Source organism: Capricornis sumatraensis, chromosome 6, assembly GCF_032405125.1.
Source record: "Capricornis sumatraensis isolate serow.1 chromosome 6, serow.2, whole genome shotgun sequence".
In the NCBI taxonomy this organism is placed as follows: Eukaryota; Metazoa; Chordata; class Mammalia; order Artiodactyla; family Bovidae; genus Capricornis; species Capricornis sumatraensis.
The window spans coordinates 60,289,739-60,310,694 of record NC_091074.1 but is presented as its reverse complement, the minus strand read 5'-3'; the positions used below and the strand labels follow the sequence as shown (position 1 = coordinate 60,310,694).

General features: G+C 39.2%; 1 protein-coding gene across 3 annotated transcripts in view; it reads right to left on the bottom strand.

Moving 5' to 3' along the window:
* Positions 1-20,956, bottom strand: part of PCSK5 (proprotein convertase subtilisin/kexin type 5) — a 500,900-nt gene that overhangs the window by 166,140 nt on the left and 313,804 nt on the right. For all 3 annotated transcript variants that reach the window (XM_068974738.1, XM_068974739.1, XM_068974741.1), the window contains exons 13-16: positions 20,656-20,792; positions 9,221-9,364; positions 4,887-4,989; positions 3,221-3,414 (exon numbers count right to left, since the gene is read on the bottom strand). In XM_068974738.1, coding sequence (XP_068830839.1) covers positions 3,221-3,414; positions 4,887-4,989; positions 9,221-9,364; positions 20,656-20,792 — 578 coding nt within the window. The remainder of the gene's footprint in view (positions 1-3,220; positions 3,415-4,886; positions 4,990-9,220; positions 9,365-20,655; positions 20,793-20,956) is intronic.

Sequence of the window (20,956 nt, the reverse complement as noted above, 5' to 3'; positions counted from 1 at the left end):
CGAACTCTCTGTGCTTCCTGTACCTTGTTACCTGTTTCCTTTAGGTTTGGGAAGTTTTCTGCCATAATTTCTTAAAATGCATTTTCTATCCCCTTTTCTTTTTCTCCCCCTTCTGGAATCCCTATCATGTGTACATTGGCATGTTTTATACTATCCCATACATCTCTTATATTGTTTCTAGTTGTTTTCTTCCATTTGGCTTTCTGTCTGCTGTCCTGATAGGATGATGGAAATAATCCAGTCTTCCAGATCACTTATTCATTCTTGTTGAATGTTCATTCTGCTGTTCATTGCCATTAGCTCAGCTTTCATCTCTGTAAATGAGTTTTTCTAATTTTTCTTTATAGTTCCTAGTTCCTTTTTACGGTATTCTGTGTTTCTGTCAATAGCCTTTCTTTCTTAATTCCTTCAGTATTTTCATTATCTCCTTTCAAAAACTGGTGTCTATTAGGCTGAAAAGGTCTGTTTCATTGTTCTTTCAGGGGAATTCTCTTGGTCTTTTAACTCAGAGTAGTTCCTCTCCTTCATTTTACTCCTCTTACCTTGTGAGTTTAGGAAAAAGAATTACCTATCGTGGTCTTGGAGGGCTGTTTATATGTGGGGGAGTTCATGTGTAGCTTGTGTGGGTTTAACATATTTGGTGCAAGGGCTGCTTTAGTACTGATGCCCGTTGCCTCTTTCCTCAGTGTGTGCTGGTCATCATCCTCTTGATATAGGGTGTGCCTGGTCCTGGGGTTCTTGGCAGTGGTGGTGGCTCAGGTGTGCCCCCCAGGGCACATGATGGGAGAAGAGCTGGTTCACAACCACTCCTTGGGGCTGGGCATCTTTTCCAAGGTTCAGCCTTCTTGACAGAATGTTGAATTTTTTCTTCAAGGAATACTAGTCACTTCTGATCCCTTAGGTCTGCTCCGCATTCTTTTTCTCCTTTGCCCATGCAGGTCATGTTCCAAACTTGAGGGAAAATAAAAACTACAGCTGGAACCCCTCCCCATTGCTCTAAAGGTAAGTCAAAAGCCCCATCTCCCTCATAGAGAAGTGCTGCCTGTGTTTGAATCAAAAAACTTCTTAAGGAGCAAGGGTATCCACTTCAAAATTCTTGCTGCTTTTGAAAAAAAACCCCAAAACTCTTGTTCCTTTAATGTTGGGTTTTCTTTTTTCTTAGGTTGGGTAGAAACAAGAAATTTCACTGTCATACTGTGGTGTGACACTCTCATTCAGATAAATTATCCAGTGCTCAGAAGTAAAGCAAAAAATTCCTGCAGTCCTTCAGTTCAGTTCAGTCGCTCAGTCGTGTCCGACTCTTTGCGACCCCATGAATCACAGCACACCAGGCCTCCCTGTCCATCACCAACTCCAGGAGTTCACTCAGACTCACATCCATCGAGTCAGTGATGCCATCCAGCCATCTCATCCTCTGTCGTCCCCTTCTCCTCCTGCCCCCAGTCCCTCCCAGCATCAGAGTCTTTTCCAACTCTTCGCATGAGGTGGCCAAACTACTGGAGGTTCAGCTTTAGCATCATTCCTTCCGAAGAAATCTGATCTCCTTCAGAATGGACTTGTTGGATCTCCTTGCAGTCCAAGGGACTCTCAAGAGTCTTCTCCAACAACACAGTTCAAAAGCATCAATTCTTCAGCGCTCAGCTTTCTTCACAGTCCAACTCTCACATCCATACATGACCACTGGAAAAACCATAGCCTTGACTAGATGGACCTTTGTTGGCAAAGTAATGTCTCTGCTTTTCAATATGCTATCTATCTAGGTTGGTCATAACTTTTCTTCCAAGGAGTAAGCGTCTTTTAATAATTTCATGGCTGCAGTCCTTACCAGGGCTTTAATAGAGCACTGTCTAAAAAGAGGTATGCCCGAGGATTACTGGATTCTCTAGGGAGTGTGCCTTGTCTGTTCACTAATGACATTTGATTAGAGTCCACATTCTGTGAAGTTAATGTTAATTTATAAATTTTTGTTTGATAAAAGTTGCAAGGGAGTTCTGCCCGTTTGAAAAAAGAACCCTCCAAGATTCTAATTGTATTCCCATGTATGAAATTTATTCAGTTTTTTCTCTAACTCAGCAAATGGAGTTCATTTGCCTTTCCTGGTGGACTGTGATACGTGATAGTGTTTAAACCCGCTTATCACCTTTAGGTTCCTTTATGATGGGTTAAATAACTGATAAATTTCCAGTCTCTGTTTACATGAAAGTCATGTTTTTAACCTTACTGATATCATAAAAGTCTGTTTCCATTGCTTAGTGTGCAGGAAAAAACAGGCCCGGCTGCTATCCTTATAAGGTTGGTCCATGGCTGACATCTGGGAAGCTGGATTTCATGAAGTTTCCCACAGCCCTGACTCGAGTGGCTCATGGCGCCTAAACTGTTTGTAGAAACAACATGGTTTTTATTGAACACCTGCTTTCCTTTGCAGAGTCTGGAAGGTTGGTATGTTACAGGCACAGGGTGCCTTCATGGTTTTGTTCAGTCACTAAGTCAGGTCTGACTCTTTTGAGACGCCATGGACGGTAGCTTGCCAGGCTCCTCTGTCCGTGGGATTTCCCAGATAAGAATATTGGAGTGGATTGCCATTTCCTTCTCCAGGGGATCTTCACAACCCAGGGATCAAACCCATTGGTTGCCAGCTGCATTGGCAAGTGGATTCGTTACTACTGAGCCATCAGAGGAGCTTTCATGACCAGATCCCAGTTACAACTCTGGGTGCTGAAACTCTAGGGAGGTTCCCTGGTAGCTGACAGTCACACATAATCACAGATATCTGATGGGGAATGGGATGTATCCTGTGTCACTCCATTGAAAGAAAACTCTTGGAAGCTTGTACCTAGTTTCCTCCAGACTTTGTCCTATATGCCTTTCCCCTTTGCTGATTCTACTCTGTATCTCTTTACTCAAGTTATAACTATGAGTTTTTGAGTATAATTATATACTGAGTCTTCTGGGTCCTCCTAGCAAGTCAGTGAATTTGAGGTTGAGGCAGAGCACCCCTTGAAGGAGTCAGGTACAGGCATTTTTACACAAAATATTTTTTGCAAAATTTTCTATAAGTTCATTTTTACAAAATATTCTAGTGTTCTCCTAAAAATTGACTAGCTCTTTTTTGATATTAAGAAAGGGCCTAGATTTCATGAGGGGGACTATCCCTCCCAATGTCGTGCAAGTGAAAACCTTATATTTCCTCTCTAAAAACCAAATTTGAGAATCAACTCACTGGTGTCCTGATACGATCCATCAGGGCAGTGAGTGACACAGCTGTTGGTTTCTTCATTCAGGAAGTATCCATATTTACAGGACAGGCACTGGTCCCCGTGGCTTCCAAAGCAGGACTCGCAGTTGGGGGCACACTTTCTGCATCGCTTCTTATCAGCATGGTAGTGGCCAGGAGGGCAGCTGGAGACACAAATTCTGCGTTGTGGAATGACAAAGAAGAGCAGTGTCACCAGAGATTCAGTCCTGAGTGAGTAAGGTGCTGAGCACACAGCTGTCCTCATTCTCAAAATCCTTTTTAAACTGTGATGGAAATACCACATCCAAAGGGCCAAATTCTGTTGGTTAAAGCCTTCTCGTATGTAGGGTGCTGACACAGCACTTCAGTTACCTAATACCAAGTCCACCAAGCAAGGAATGTCTTGGTCCAAACTGTCTTCCAGTTCGGGTCTAGCTCTTTAAAGGGGATGATGGTTAGAAACTGAGTCTCAACAGGAAGGTTGTCTGTTGGGTTGAAGGGAAGACATGTGAACCATGATTTTATGCAAAAATCCCTATATAAAGGATTAACTTCTATTGTTGTATATTGTTATATGAATTCTGGGGTATGTATGCCATTGTCTAATATATTTAGGGAGTTCCCTCCTGGCTTAATGATTAGGATCCTGGGCTTTCACTGATATGGCTTGGGTTCAGTCCCTTGTTGGGGTACTGAGATCCTCCAAGCTGTGTGGCATAGCCAAGAAAAAAAATGTATTTGAAAATTTAATGCTGTTTATGATGAAAAAAAAAAAATTCTTTGTTTGCCCATAACTGAAGATCTGGGCTTTATTTATTTATTTAAAACAAGTACTTACTGAGTACTAATTAAATGTCAGGCATTTGCCAGTCTAGGAGATAATGAGAGGGGCTGGGGTAGCCAAGGACTTTTCCTTTTAAGAAATTGATTTTTAATTAAAAATTCTTTTCAAATTTAATTTTTGCTTTATATTCCATTTAAGGAACTGAAATTCCAGCATGACCCTCCTGCGTGACTGGAGTGTGGATACCAGGTCAGCTTCCCAGAGTGAGTTTCCTTCTGAAACAGGATAGGGAGGTGTTAGGGATGTGGGAAACAGCCTGGAAGAACATGGCTTCTGATGAGCAGTGTGTTCCACAGCCTTCCCTGTGGATACATATCTGCTCGAGGCAGAAGCCAGGGGCTCAGAAGCATGGGTTCAAGCAGGCCCACCTTACTATCCAGAGCAGAGCAGTGAGAATGCACTGGGACCAGTGGCTTTGCCATATGGAAAGCTTACACTTTGAGTAATTCAGAAAATCATCCATTTCCTGGAGGGAAAGTGCAGCTTTGGGGCATCAAACATCAGTGGGATGGAAAGGTCTAGAAGGGAAGATCAGGCATATGCATAACTAGTCTGTCCCCATCATCCTTGAAATGTGAGAAAAGACCTCTGCAGTTTCCTAGCCGATCAAAATCGAGTGTTTTGTAATTCAGTATCAGATTCACTATTCAAATGATGCGGCAAGGTGTAGGGGCCTGTGCAGCAGCATCTGGGCTTTGGTTTTGGTGGGAGACCATGGAACATCCTGCCCCTGGTGAACTGTGGGAGCTCCCAGGAACTGCCACCAGGGGGCGGGCTTCAGGTATCCTGTTGGGGCATCTCTCTTACCTGGTGTTGTTTTTCAGCTTGTAGTAGTAGTGCAAACAGTCATTACAGTGGTCGGGTCCTGGCCCATCACAGCCCACCTCACTGCACTCAGGGTCACAGGGACCTCCAAAAGAAATCAGAACAACACTTGGAAAAAGTGATTTTAAGCAAGTAAGCGTTAACTTGAATTTGGGATAAAAATAGGCTTTTTCTCCCCCTTATGCAGTGAGAGTTTTTCTTAAGAGTTTCTAATGCAGTGAGATGGAATAATGTTTAATGTGGCTATAAGCCCAGAGATGAATTCTTGCTTTTCTCGGGGTGGGGGTGGGGACCTCAATTACCTAAGGATCAAGCATGTAACTCCTAGTCGGGACCTTGTCTTCAAAGTATACATATAGTTGCTTTGTGGGAAATGACAAATAATCCAGAATTCAAAGAACAAAACCACTGCAGAAACTAAAAAGAAAACAAAAACTGATTGCAATTAAATATGCATAATAATAAAAATGTTGGATTTATAGAAAAATGAGAATTTTACGCTGTTGGCAGAAAAGAGGGCTGTTATTCAATGTCCTGACCAGACTGCCTCTCTCATCCAAGGTCATTAAAGCCACTGAGTACCTCTGAGATTCTGGAGCCAGAAAGAAACATCATTATGGCGTCTGGCACAATTTTATCAGCATCTCATCTTGGATTACAAAGCAGGTACTACAGGCACAGATAATAGATTTAAAATTGCATCCTACCCATAGGCCAATGGGCAAGTCAACAAAAGAAAATGACACATAAGTTTAAAAGGTGCAAGCAAGCTTAAAGAATTCCAGACCAAGGATGAAGCTTCCTCATCTCTCTTGCTGTGTATTCTTTGGTGAAGAACTAGAAAGAATGCACAGGCAGGAAAAAAAATGCTAAAAAGAACTATTTTGTGATTGATGAAAAGAGATTTTTCTAATGACATGGGCTAGTTATAGATAATTTACTTCTATGACTCCCCTTTTTTGTTTTCCGTAGTTTGAGACATTTGGTCTCATAATCTTCAAGCTATTTCCCACTGAAAACTTACATGATTTTAACTAGAGATTTACACGGTGCATGAAATGCACAAAAAGTCAGTTGAGGGTACCAGAATTGTCTTGAGCCACGCTTATTTTAATCAAAAGGTCTTACTTTTGTTGGAATTTGGTTTCCTTTAGTCATAGTCCTACAATGTTATACAGTTACTAAATTGAAACATAAAATGGTAGAAGTAGGGGAGGAATGACCTGGAGAAAGATCTAGTAGCCATACACTCTCATTTTACAGACAAAAATGATTTTCCAAGAGTTATAGTGGTGTGCCTGTTGATCAGACAGCCAGGAGAGTTGGGGTCAACAGAGGTCTTGCTTCTTAGTTCGGGTCTCCTACTAAGGGTAAGCCGTGACTTTTGGCTCTGAATAGAAATGAGTCATTTTAAAATGCTACAGACTTGACGTATATTGCTGCTTAATCCTGAGTCATTTGACACTGTTTATCTCTATTTTCCCAATAAAACTGATCTTGAAATTAAGTTCCACAGCTATTGCAACTTGGAACATTTTAGCTGACTACTGTAGTCCATGAGGAGAGAATGCTTCTCCTGCCTAAGAGTTGAAGTTCAGCCAGCTGTGGGTCCCACAGTGCCTGGAATTCGATGAAACAGTACAGGGACCTGGTTATGAGAATGCCATCTGACCCTCTCAAAGGCTGACTTCTTAAGGAAAATCACAGCTCCAAAGAAAAGGAGTTATTGGGTGGCCCTAAATTTTCACCAGATGATTTCTACAATTAAAAAAAAAAAAACAAAACCCAAACCATTTATTCTTGATATGTACCAAAGGACTCTGTATGGCAGGGTCACATGCTGTTTCATAATCCTAAACTATCTCAGATGCAGTTTAGCATTTTAGGTTCCTGGGTAATAATGAAATAATTGTCTTTGTTTTCTCACAAGTGCCAATGTGGACATTTTGGAGATGCAGTGAGAAAAACCACAAAATGTATGTAACTGTTTAGTATTTTAAGATTACCAAAATTTGAATGGGAAACATACAATAAGACACATAGTAATATATTATTATTATGCTCCATTTATGTTTTTAGATATACTTTCTCCTATCAGAAAAGACAAAATAAATGGTTTGCCAGTTGTAACATGAACAGTAATGTTATAAACTCAAAGCAAAAGTTGAACACAATCCAGCTCTGGTTAGTTCAATTGGTCTGAATTCTCTATTGACACTGGGATACTACCTGTTCAGAATAAAAGGAACCAAATGCATATTTTAAATACTCTGTTAAAGTGATTAATGAAAAAGAATCTCAGAGAGCTTAGCTGCAGGAAGACAAGATGGTTCTGGTCTAAAGGTACAATCAATCAACTGCTATTTAAAAACAGTTCTCCATTAGGGAAAGCCTTTTTCTCTAAGTGTTACATCCCAGAAGAACTGAATGCTGCTGGAAGTGGCAAACAATACAATAAGACAGGACTCAGAAATACACTGGGAAAGAGAAAAGATAATTTGCAGATGATACGGCTACAGTACCTAACTGCTCCAGAAAATCAACTCTAAAATACACAAATTAATAAAGGTAAGCGAAATGGTCAGATGTAAGATAAACATACAATAGCCAATAGATATCTGTGATACCAGAATACAGTAGTTAGAAAATATGGGATATTTTCCATTACAGTAGTAACTAGACCCAAAATATGTAGAAATAACACTACCAAGAAAAACACTTCATAAAATTAAAAGATTTCAGTAAAAAAAGTCTTATTTGGATGGAAAGACTGTAAACTGTAAAAAGAATTCTTCCCATGAGATTGCATGTAAATTCAAACACCTGTGGCAGATTCATGTTGCTATATGGCAAAACCAATACAGTACTGTAAAGTAAAATATAGTAAAAAAAAAAAAAATAAATGTTAAAAAAAGAAACAAATGAAAAAACAAACAAAAAATAAAAATGTAATGTGCCACTATTATACCATGGTGACTATAGTTAATAATATTGCATTACAAATCTGTAAGTAAATTGCTATGAAAGTAAATCTTAAAAATTCTGGGGTAAATACGTAACATTGTAAAAAAAATAATAAAAATAAATTTCAATGAGATTTTTAAAGAGGGACTTAAGAATTGCTATGAGAATAAGTAGATGTTCAGCACATTAAAATATAGTGTGGGTGCTACTATATTATTAGATTGATAAGTCAGAAAAAGTGATACCAGAAGAGACCTGGTATAAGAAATTACTGTGCTGTTATAAAGGAAACAAGCTAATAAAAGTAGGGATGGCAATTCAGTCATTAGTCTGTTTGGAGGATAAAGACAAAACTTCACTTTACACTGTATGTTATAAATCAAAGTAAGTTTTAGATGAGTTAATGGCCAAATGCAAAATCAGATTACAAAAATATGCATTTGGATATTTATTTTTAAAGAATAAACATTCTGTATTAAAGAAATTATAAATGTTATATGAAACTATAAACTCTGCCCTCCAAACAAAAACTGCATTTTGGAAGCAGGTGATAACAGAGAGATGGTTTTTAGCAAATATGAGACAATGTGAGAGTCAATAACATACAATGAGTTTTTATAAATAAGAAAAATGCTGCCACTTTGAATTGAAAGTGAGTAAAAGACACAATTCAGAGAACTACAAAGAAAAAAAGCGGTTAGCTTTACTAAATGTTTAGATTTACTAAGAGTCAGAGCTATAAAAATTTAAATCTGTTCTTTTGCTTTTCTCTTTCCGCTCGAGGCTGGCAGGAATGAGGGCAGTAACCATGCACTAGTCATGTAGACTGGTACATGTTGTCTGGAAAGCAACATAGCCAGGCTCTAAAACTGACAGTTCCCTTGGATGTGGTAATTCTTAGAACTCTGTTCTAAAGAAATAGTCAAAGATGATATAGTCAAAAACTGATGATGATATTCATTGAGCTCTTATTTAAAATAGTGTAAAATATAATGTAAAGCAAATTACATATCTCAGATTATGGGTTAAATATAATACAATCACGGGATGGACGATTATGCTGTCTTTTAAATATGTGTTCTAAGGATATTTGACAACAGGGAAATATGCTCTTAATAATACCTTTAATGGGAAAAAAAAGGATATGAATGTTCTATATACAGTGTGATTTTTGTTTTGAAGAAAAAAACATGGATATTTGAATATATGAATGCACACATACAAATATGTTTAAGGGATAGAAAGGAAGATGGATTAAAATAGATCACAATATGAGTAGAAGTGTGTCTCCTTGGGGGAATGATGCATGAGTTTTTTTCCTTAGCCTGCCTTCTCACTGGAAGCCAGCTCACCTGCGTAATCCTCCGTCCCATAGTCGTCGGTGGGGTCTTCGACTCGGCTATACCGGACACGTTCCACTTTAGGAAACTCATTGGTGGGTGAGTATGGCTGCACAGACGTGCCATAGAGGACCAGGGACCATTCTTTCAATTTACCTTGGGAAACAATAATCAAAGTAGATCATGAGCAAACACTCTCTCTAGAGCTTTACAATTTCTTTCATTCCTTCTAACTGAAGAAAAAGCAGTAGAAGAATAGAACTGTGGGAAACAGATTCATATGAATCATTGCATCACAGACAGGGCTAGAAATGCATTTTCCATTGGTTGCAGAATTAACTATTTAATAATTCACATACCATGTATTTCCTGAGAAACAATTGCAGGATACATCCTAATTTAATCAGCTTTTTTTTTTTTTTTTTTGGTGAGATACAACCATCTCAGATTGCTGGATCAAGGGCTGAATTTGAAATTATGAGTATTTAAGAGAATCCTAGAATCCTACAGAAGGCTTTCTTTTTCTAGGTATAAAGGTCTTATTTACATTTAAAAGCAGGATCGACATTCTCTGACTTGTTTATCAAAAATAAAAAGATTATAACAACTACTTTGTTTCACCCAATTCAAATGATCAGTCAGTCTTAAGAATACATCACTATATTAACTGATAGACCTGTGCGGTCCAATGACAGCCACTTGACCCATTTGGCTGTTTCTGTGTAACTAAAATTTAAAACCTCAGTTCTTCAGTCAGACCACATTTCAAGTGCTCAGTAAGCATATATGACTAGTGGCACTACGGGAGACAGCACAGCTATAGGAAACATTTCCACTACTGGCAGCATGTTCTGCTGGGTGGCACTGTCAGAGCATTTCCTGGCCAAGGGCACCTCGGGGCACGAGGGAAGTGCTTTACCGTCTCTGGATGGCAGGCTCTCAAGGAACATTTGCCTAATCCTTATTTAGTCATTCATTTCTCAACTTTATAAAACTAAAATCTTTAATGCAAAAAGTAAACAGAAAACATGTTTCCCTGACTTAATATAGTTCTTTTTAATATGAATCTTAAGTAAAAGTGATCAAGACAGAATCATCAAAAACATGGAAATATGCTGGCAGGAAGGCAGGATACTTCCCCCCTACCCCCACACACCTTAGATCTCCTTACCTTGGCATAATACAGAGAATCTAGGTAAGGTTGGGGTTGGGCTCTGTCACAGTCCAGAGAGTGATGAACTTCAGATGTCTGATAATTTATCTGTTAGCATCTATTATCCCCATCAAATTGATGCTTATTTTTTATGAGTGCTGACTATATGCTAAGTACATTTTATTCTGTTCAGTGGTCACAAGTGGGAAATAGATATTTTCACTATATAGATGAGAAGACGGAGGCACAGAGGCTGATAAAGTTCCCCAAAGCAGTAAGAGGACAGACTGATATTAAGACCCATTTGGGAGTTCTGATGTAAGAGTAATATAGGAAGGTCCTGAACTCACTGCTTCTCATACACTCAGTGAATCTACAGCCACATGTGGGACAGTTTCCTCCAGGAAAAAAAAAACACAAAAAACCAAAGCAGCTGAGTGGCTCCTGTGTGTGTGTGCTCAGTTGTGTCTGACTCTGCAACACCATGGACTGTAGCCTGCCAGGCTCCTCTGTCCATGGGATCCTCCAGGCCAGAATACTGGAGTGGGTTGCCATTGCCTCCTCCAGTGGATCTTCCTGACCCAGGGATTGAACCCAGGTCTCCTGCACTGCAGGCAGATTCTTTACCACTGCACCGCCTGGGAGTGGCTCCTCCTACTCATCAGGAAAATGAGGAAACCACATGTCAAAATGGGTAGGCTAGGCTTAGACACATCTCACCATAAACTCCACCTTCTGTGCCGCAACCAACCAGGAGGGGACACAGTACCCCCAGCTTCTCCCCCAAGGAGTGAAAAGTTTGACCCCCACATTGGGTATCACATATTTTAAGACCTGCACTCGAGCCCCGAGACCATGTATCTCTGAAAGCCAGTGGGGCTTGGGTCCACTAAAGAGTTCATCAGCGTGTGCTCTCACCCTTGGGTATTATACAGAGGTGGTTGACTGCAAAGCACCCAGACATTCTGTGAAACAGGCTTATTTGCTTATCTTAAAGCACTGGCTGAGGGGCGAACATGTAATTTAATATACAGATAAGGACCCACTGAATACTCTCCAAAGATGGAGGCTCATGGGAGCCATCTGTGTGTTCTCCCTTGGCCTCTCCATCTTGTTGGTACCAAAAAGAAAGGGGCTTGCCTTCAGCTGGCACCCAGGGGACACCTCTAGGTTGCTGGCTCTGCTGGTTAGTGGGGCTTAGGTTCACACATCCCCTAAGATTATGAATAAAATTGATAAATCTTTAGGCAGATTCACCAAGAAGAAGAGAGAAAAGCCTCAAACCAGAAATTAAAAAGGAGATTTTAATTAATACAAAATTTAAAAGGCTCATAAGACTACTATCAGCAATTATATATACTAACAAACTGGAAGACCTACAGGAAATGAATGAATTCCTAGAAATATATATTCTACTAAGACTGAATCATGAAGAAATTGAAATCTGAATAGACCAATTATTGTAAAGAGATTGACTCAGTAATCAAGAACTTCCTAACAAAGGCATGTCCAGGATTAGACACCTTCACTAGTGGATTCTACCAAACAGTTAAATAAAAATTGATACCAATCCTTGTGTGTGCATGCAAAGTTGCTTTAATCATGTCTAACTCTGTGTGACCCTATGGACTGTAGCCTGCCAATCTCCTCTATCCAAGGGATTCACCAGGCAAGAATACTGGAACAGGTTGCCATGCTCTCCTCCCATGGATCTTCCCAACTCAGGGATCAAACCTGTGTCTCTTAGGTCTCCTGTATTGGCAGGCAAGTTCTTACTACTAGCACCACCTGGGGAGCCTGATCCTTCTCAAATTATTGCAAAAAATAGAAGAGGAAGGAATACTTCAAAACTGATTTTATGAAGTCAGTATTATTACTCCGATGGGTTCCCAGGGGGCACAGTGGTAAAGAATCTGCCTGCCAAGGGTTTGATCATCGGGTTGGGAAGATTCCCTTGAGTAAAAAATGGCAATCCACTCAGTATTCTTGCCTGAAAAATTCTATGGCCATAGGAGCCTGAAGGGCTATAGTCCATGTGGTCGCAAAGAATAGGATGTGACTGAGTTGAGCATACATGTTACTCTGATATCAAAACTAGATGTAAACATAGATGCAAAAATCCTTAACAAAATATTAGCAAACTGAATACACCAATACATTAGAAGGATAATAAATACATCATAATCAAATGGGATTTCAGGGATGAAAGTTTGTTTCAACATCTGAGAATCAATCACTCTCATTTTCCACAGCAACAAAATGAAGGCTTAAAACTCATAGTTATCTCAATAGATGCAAAAAAGCATTGACAGAATTCAACATCCATTTACGAAAAAGACTTTCAACAAAGTGGTTATAGAGGGAACATTTGTCAACATAGTAAAGATCAGGAGCAAGGATGTAGGCAAGAAAAAGCATATAAGTTGTCAAGGAAGAAGTAAAACATTTGTAGATGACATATTACATACAGAAACCCCTAAAGACTCTACCAGAAAACTTAGAACCAAGCAACAAAGTCAAAGAAGTTTCAAGATACAAAATTGATGTACAAAAATCTGTTGCATTTCTTTACACAAATGATAGACTATCAGAGAAAGCAATCCTATTTACAATTGCATCAAAAGAACAAAATACCTAGGAATAAATATAACCAAGAAGGTGAGATATCTGTACATTGGAAACTGTAAGAAATTGATAAATTGACATGAATAAATGGAAAGATATTCCATGTTCATGAATTATAGAAATATTATGAAAATGTCCCTACTACCTAAAGCAATCTACAGATTCAGTGTAATCCTTAGGAAAATTCAAAAGGCATTTTTCACAGAAATAGAACAAAGAATCCTAAAATTTTTATGGAACTCAAAGACCCAAAATAGCCAAAGCAATCTTGAGAAAGAACAAAGCTGGAGTTATCATGCTCCCTGATTTCAAACTATATTACAAAGGTATAACAATCAAATTGTAATGGTATTGACATAAAAACAGATAAATGAATGAAACAGAGATGTACATGTATATAGTCAATTTATGACAAAGGAGACAAGAATACATTGATGCAATAGAGAAAAGGTAGTCTTCAACAAATGGTTAGAAAAACTGGACTGCTATCTAACACCATGCACAAAAACTAACTTGTAATGGCTTAAAGATCTGAATGTAAGACCTTCTAGAAGGAAACCAGTGGCACACTCCTTGACACTGATCTTGGGAATTATTTTTTGTATTTGACAACAAAAGCAAAGGGAACAAATGCAAAAATAAACACACGGGACTATATCAAACTATAGAGCTTCTGCACAGCAAAGGAAACCATTAATTAAATGAAAATGTAACTTGTGGAAAATATTTGCAAATCATATATCTGATAAAGGGCAAATATCCAAAACATATAAAAATCTCATACAACTCAACAGCAGAAAAGCAATCTGATTAAAACATGGGAAGAGGATCTAAATAAACATTTTTCAAAAGAGTACATACAGATGGCCAGCATGAAGAGGTGCTCATCACTAATCATCCAAGAAACGCAAATTAAAACCACAATGAGCTATTATTTTACACCTGTTAGAATGGCTATTATCAAAAAGACAAGAAATAGCAAATATTGGTGAGGAAGTGGAGAAAAGGGAATCCTTATGCACTCTTGGTGGGAATGTAAATTTTCAGCCACTCTGGAAAAATTATGGGATTTCCTCAAAAAATTAAAAAATAGAACTACCATGTGGTCCAGAAATTCCACTTCTGGGGGGAAAAAAAAAACTCTTAAAAGTTATATGTACCCACATGTTCACTGCAGTATTATTTAGATAGCCTAAAAAAGAAGGCAGCCCACATGTCCAATGATGGATGAATGGATATACACACACACAAATATAGACACATACACATATAAATGTATATAGATAATACTTGGCCATAAAAGGGAATCTTTCCACTTGGGGAAACATGGGTGGACCTTGCTAAGTGAAGTCAGATAGAAAATGACAGATACTATATGATCTCTTGTGTATGGAGTCTTAAAAAAATTTAAAAAATAGAAGATTGAACACATAGATACACGGAACAGACTGGTGGTTGCCAGAGGCAGGAGGTGTATAGGAGTGGATGAAATAGATGAAGGGGATCAAATGGTACAAACTTCCAGTTAAAAATTATTAAGTCCTGGGGATATAAGGTACAGATTGGTTGAGTATATTTAATAATAATGTATTGTATACAACAAAGTCATTAAAACAGTGTATCTGAAAAGGTCTCATCACAGGAAAGAAATTATGTGAGGTGATGGGTGTTCACTAGACTTATTGTGGTTATTGTTTTGCAATATATACAAATATAAAATTGTACAATTGTACAACTAAAACTAATATGTCAATTACCCCTCAATTAAAAAAAAATTCTGTATCCAAATCTTACATTCTTAAACTGTTACATAATTCTGTCTTCCTGGTCATTTCTGGGAGTATAAGAATATGAAGTTTAAAAATAAACGTATTCTGGGCCACATTCATTGTTTTCTGACATTTGCACTGGGCCAGCAGGCTGGTTTATATTTGGTTTGCCCTCTGACAGCTTTTCTTTGGACTCACTTGTTAATGACTATGCTAATCTTAATTAGGGTATTATTCAGTCTCAGGATTTCAAGTCGTAGACATTAAGTGCTGTCAAGAAATGAATGACTGCCTGAAATTAATGACCTATCTGACTGCCTTTAGGTGGCAATGCAAAAAGAGAACCTCTTTTCCTTACAGCATCTCTCAAGTGCATAATTGGAGCACATGATACAAAGACAGTATGGGAAACCCAATCTATCAGTCACTCTAAAACCTGGTCCATTTAACTTAAGATCATCTTGGATCTAAAAATTTACCCTTGTAAGTGTTTAGAGAGTGCTGACTCATAACTGATTATTTCCCTTGGTCCCATTTCTGAAGTACATCATAAGCCCTCTGGGGACACCCTTGCTGGGCAATTTATCTTTTTATTTTTCACTTATTATGTAATTTTATTTCCTTAGGATCTCTGCCGCAATTCACATCAAATGCTGCCATATTTGGGCTGTCGTCTTTTTCCTCCCCTACTACTTTTTCCATTTGCTAAATTCTGTAGGAGATTTTGCAGTGGAAATGGCAATATCTTGTGAAGAAATAGCAATATAAATGCAGAATAAGAGAAAATCCATTCTGTTTGCTAACACTCAAATGCAATCTGCCGAAGGTAAAAATCAAAGATAGATTTAATATGCAGTGGAACAAGAATAAGAAAAAAATCCTCCAAAAACCTTACTATGTTTTAATAATAAGTGGGAAGAAATAACAAATAAATGTAAACTCAGTTTGGAGCCATATACATATATTTGGGAATGATTCTACTATTTAATTGGGCTAGAAGAGTCTACATCTGCAACTGAATTACTAAAGAAATCCCACATTAATTGGAGGACTGTACGCCATAGTAACAATGACAGAAACAGAAAAAAGTGAAAGTCCCTTTTCAAAATTGCATCTAATCCTGACCTGAAAGGTTAGTTAAAGAAAGGATACCTGAAGACCATGTGTTTCTATTAAAGACTTCTGACCCCAGGTTATATAGCATTAGGGTATCTCTTCTGGCACAAAGGAACATCTCTTAAGATGACTGGAGGTGACTGGGGTTAAACATTTAAATCGTATAAGGAGAAGTCAATGATACGAAACAGACAGCTCTAGATGATCAGAGCTATTGCAGAGACCTTTTAACACAGGTAATCACAATAAACTCTGGACAGACTCTGAACTCCTTGAGGGCAGAGAGAGAGTGAGATAGCCTCACACCTGTGCATGCAAACCCCAGGTCTGTCATCAGTGTGCCCCCAGGGGCAGTCTGCTTGTGGGGAGGAGCATTTTATCACTGAGATGCATTAGAATGGTGATATTAAAGAGTTACTTTTATACATAACTGTCTCAAATTCTCAATAGATAATGCACCCCTCATGTCTGTAGGCTGCACCTTTCTTGGCACACAGCTGCCACGTCCAGACAGTGTTTATTTCACTTAGATCTCTTGAGACGTAAGAGTGGCACATGCTGATGGATCCAGTGGGAGCTGCCCTTTGGTCAGGGCAGCCCAGTCCAGCTACCATGCCTGCTATTGCCCCTGAGTGCCTTGACATAGTGCATCTCCACGGCATGAGCAAGAAGCATGGTTTGAAGAGAAGAGGGAAGGAGAGGGGAAGGTCCTGGGAACTGAGATTAGGAACAAGTGAAAGCTTTCCAGTAACTAGGATCTAGTTTATTCAGATGTTTTCTACCAACCCTGCCTTGTTGACAAACATCTGATTTCTGAGTAAGACCTTGGCAATTATTACATATATGGTGGCTGCTGGAGGTGTGCTGGGCTCAGATATGCTTTCACAAAACTTTTATCCTGATTCATTGTGACCTTGCTACCATGATGGTTTTGAATCCCCTGAGTGTGGGACCACTGTGGCAATACAGATAAACCACATCATGGAATAAAGGAAAAGAGATGGCTACACTGTGTGCCCTAAAAATGGATCTCTCAGAATGAACAACTTCCCCTGAGTGGTGGGCAAAAGTGTGGCAAATGTCTGCATCAGGAGACTGCCTTGGTGGTCCAGAGGCTAAGACTCTGTGCTCTCAATGCAGGGGGCCTGGATTTGATTCCACATGCTGCAACTAAAGATCCTGCATACTCCACTAAGATCCAACACAGTAAAATAAATAATTAAAAACAAATTTTTTAAAAAATGTACGCTTCACTCTTCACTTTACTGATTGCTTCTTTTGCCCTATACAACCCACAGTACCCAAATGATACATACCATTACAGTTAACTACAGAATGCTTGGGTTAATCTGTTCCGATCAAAAGAGGACTTAGAATTGTACACCAGTCCTATAATGGCCCTCAAGCCTTGTTCTTCTGCAGATGGACTAGACAAAGGATTAAGAAGCAACAACTTATTAGATGATGGAAGATGTGGCCACAGCTGGGCGGGAACTTGGGTAGTTATCAAACAGAGAGAGAGCATCTATTACTAGGCAAGTACTACTCAGGGCTCCACCACAGGCAACAAAGTTCAGTCATTCAGTCATGTCTGACTCTGCGATCCCATGGACTGCACACACTAGGCTTCCCTGTCTATCACCAATTCCCGGAGGTTACTCAAACTCATGTCCATTGAGTTGGTGATGCCATCCAACCATCTCATCCTTTGTCATCCCCTTCTCCTCCCACCTTCAAGCTTTCCCAGCATCAGGGTCTTTTCAAATGAGTCAGTTCTTTGTATCAGGTGGCCAAAGTATTAGAGTTTCAGCTTCAGCATCAGTCCTTCCAATGAATATTCAGGACTGATTTCTTTTAGGATGGACTGGTTGGATCTCTTTGCAGTCCAGGGACTCTCTAGAGTCTTCTCCAATACCACAGTTCAAAAGCATCAATTCTTCGGTGTTCAGCTTTCTTTATAGTCCAATTCTCATATTCATACATGACTACTAGAAAAACCATAGCTTTGACTACACAGACCTTTGTTGGCAAAGTAATGTCTCTGCTTTTTAGTATATTGTCTAGGTTGGTCATAGCTTTTCTTCCAAGGAGCAGGAAGCATCTTTTAATTTCATGGCTGCAGTCACCATCTGCAGTGATTCTGCAGCTCCAGAAAATTAAGTCTCTCACTGTTTCCATTGTTTCCCATCTATTTGCCATGAAGTGATGGGACCAGATGTCATGATCTTAGCTTTCTGAATGTTGAGTTTTAAGTCAGCTTTTTCACTCTCTTCTTCCACTTTCATCAAGAAGCTCTTTAGTTCTTTGCTTTCTGCCATAAGGGTGGTGTCATCTGCATATCTGAGGTTATTGATATTTCTCCCAGCAATCTTGATTCCAGTTTGTGCTTCATCTGGCCTGGCATTCCTCATGATGTACTCTGCATATAAATTAAATAAGCAGGGTGACAATATACAGCCTTGATATACTCCTTTCCTGGTTTGGGACCAGTGTGTTGCTCCATGTCCAGTTCTAACTGTTGCCTCTTGACCTGCTTACAGGTTTTGCAGGAGGCAGGTCAGGTGATCTGGTATTCCCATCTCTTTAAGAATTTTCCACAGTTTGTCATGATCCACACAGTCAAAAGCTTTGGCATAGTCAATAAAACAGAATTTGATGTTTTTCTGGAACTCTCTTGCTTTTTCGATGATCCAGCAGATGTTGGCAACTTGAGCTCTGGTTCCTCTGCCTTTTTTAAAACCAGCTTGAGCATCTGGAAGTTCACACACTGTTGAAGCCTGGCTTGGAGAATTACTTTGCTAGTGTGGGAGATGAGTGCAATTGTGTGGTAGTTTGAACATTCTTTGGCATTGCCTTTCTTTGGGATTGGAATGAAAACTGACCTTTTCCAGTCCTATGGCCACTGCTGAGTTTTCCAAATTTGCTGGCATATGGAGTGCAGCACTTTCACAGCATCATCTTTTAGGGTTTGAAATAACTCAACTGGGATTCCATCACCTCCACTAGCTTTGTTTGCAGTGATGCTTCCTAAGGCCCATTTGACTTCTCATTCCAGCATGTCTGGCTCAAGGTGAGTGATCACACTATTGTGATTATCTGGGTCTTGAAGATCTTTTTTGTATAGTTCTTCTGTGGATTCTTACCACCTCTTAATATCTTCTGCTTCTGTTAGGTCCATACCATTTCTATCCTTTACTGTGCCCATCTTTGCATGAAATGTTCCCTTGGTATCTCCAATTTTCTTGAAGAGATCTCAAGTCTTTTCCAGTCTATTGTTTTCCTCTCTTTCTTTGCTTTGATCACTGAGGAAGGCTTTCTTATCTCTCCTTGCTATTCTTTGGAACTCTGCATTCAAATGGGTGTATCGTTCCTTTTCTTCTTTGCCTTTTGCTTCTTTTCTTTTCTCAGCTATTTGTAAGGCCTCTTCAGACAATCATTTTGCCTTTTTGCATTTCTTTTTCTTGGGGATGGTCTTGAACACTGCCTCCTGTACAATGTCACGAACCTCAATCCATAGTTCTTCAGGCACTCTATCAGATCTAATCCCTTGAATCTATTTGTCACTTCCACCGATAATCATAAGGGATTTGATTTAGGTCATACCTGAATGGCCTAGTGGTTTTCCCTACTTTCTTCAATTTAAGTCTGAATTTGGCAATAAGGAGTTCATGGTCTGAGCCACAGTCAGCTCCTGGTGGTGTTTTTGCTGACTGTATAGAGCTTCTCCATCTCTGACTGCAAAGAATATAATCAATCTGATTTGGTATTGACCATCTGGTGAGGCCCATGTGTAGAGTCATCTCTTGTGTTGTTGGAAGAGGGTGTTTGCTATGACCAGTGCGTTCTCTTAGCACAACTCTGTTAGCTTTTGCCTTGCTTCATTTTGTACTGCAAGGCCAAATTTGCCTGTTACTCTAGGTATCTCTTCACTTCCTACTTTTACATTCCAGTCCCTGTAATGAAAAGAACATCTTTTTTGGGTGTTCTAGAAGGTCTTGTAGGTCTTCACAGAAATAGTCAACTTCCGTTTCTTCAGCATTACTGGTTGGGGCATAGACTTGGATTACTGATATTGAACACAGGGTGCTGCGAAAAACTGTTCAGTCTCCCATCTCATGCTGCATTTGTACTTTTTCTTATTTTATGTTACAAATAAGGTTCATACATCAGCAGGAAGAGGGAAACAGGCCATGTGTGGCAACACAGCCTGAGATGACCTGAAAAGAATGCTGTTGACATCATTCATTACCATGTTTCACAAATCAGGAAAGTTTGCTCTTTACTTAGCTCTTGGTCTCATGCAGGGCAGAACGCTATCACTCATTTTCTTTAGTGGCAACCAGTTTAGCTGGCATAGGCCAAGCTCAAGGTCTTGTCTGCACTGAAAATTAAATTTAAAGCAAACTCAGAAAAAAGATATTGAAGGAAACCTGTCTGATCTTACAACTATGCAGTTTAACCCACTGCACGTGGACAAGGCTGGCTTGTTTTTTGATAAAGTAATGGAAGGTGGTTAGAGACATGGATCATAATTCTGAAATATCAATCAATAGCTGTCATGTTTTATCTTGTCTTTATATTTAAAGGTCTTTTCTTGAATTCTTATCCTAAATATTACTTTTCTAATGGTAATGTCAAGAATTGGAGTACAGGAGGACAACTCGAGGCATAGAATCACATGATAAAGGATTCACATTGATATATGAATGTGAAACACATTTATTGGCCAGAATATACACTGTTTTTCTGTACAGTAAATCAAATTATATTAAGAGAGTTCTTACCTGGAGTCTTGAAGTTCCTCAGCTGAGAGGGAGTGTCATAAACTTCCAGGATCCAGTCACCAGCAGCTCGTTCTCCCCAGCAATGAATGGTCATGAATTCCCAATTTTTAAATCCTTCCATGGAATGATCAAAAAGCCTGAGAGAGAGCCATAAAACATTGTTTTGTGTGTTGTTTAAAATCTAGTGAGGGTCCAGTCAAGACCATGATCAATGACCTCCCTGTATCCATCACATGTTCAGTTCAGCACTGGAGACTGTCTTCATCCTAGGCATCACCGATTAGTAGACCCAAATACACAC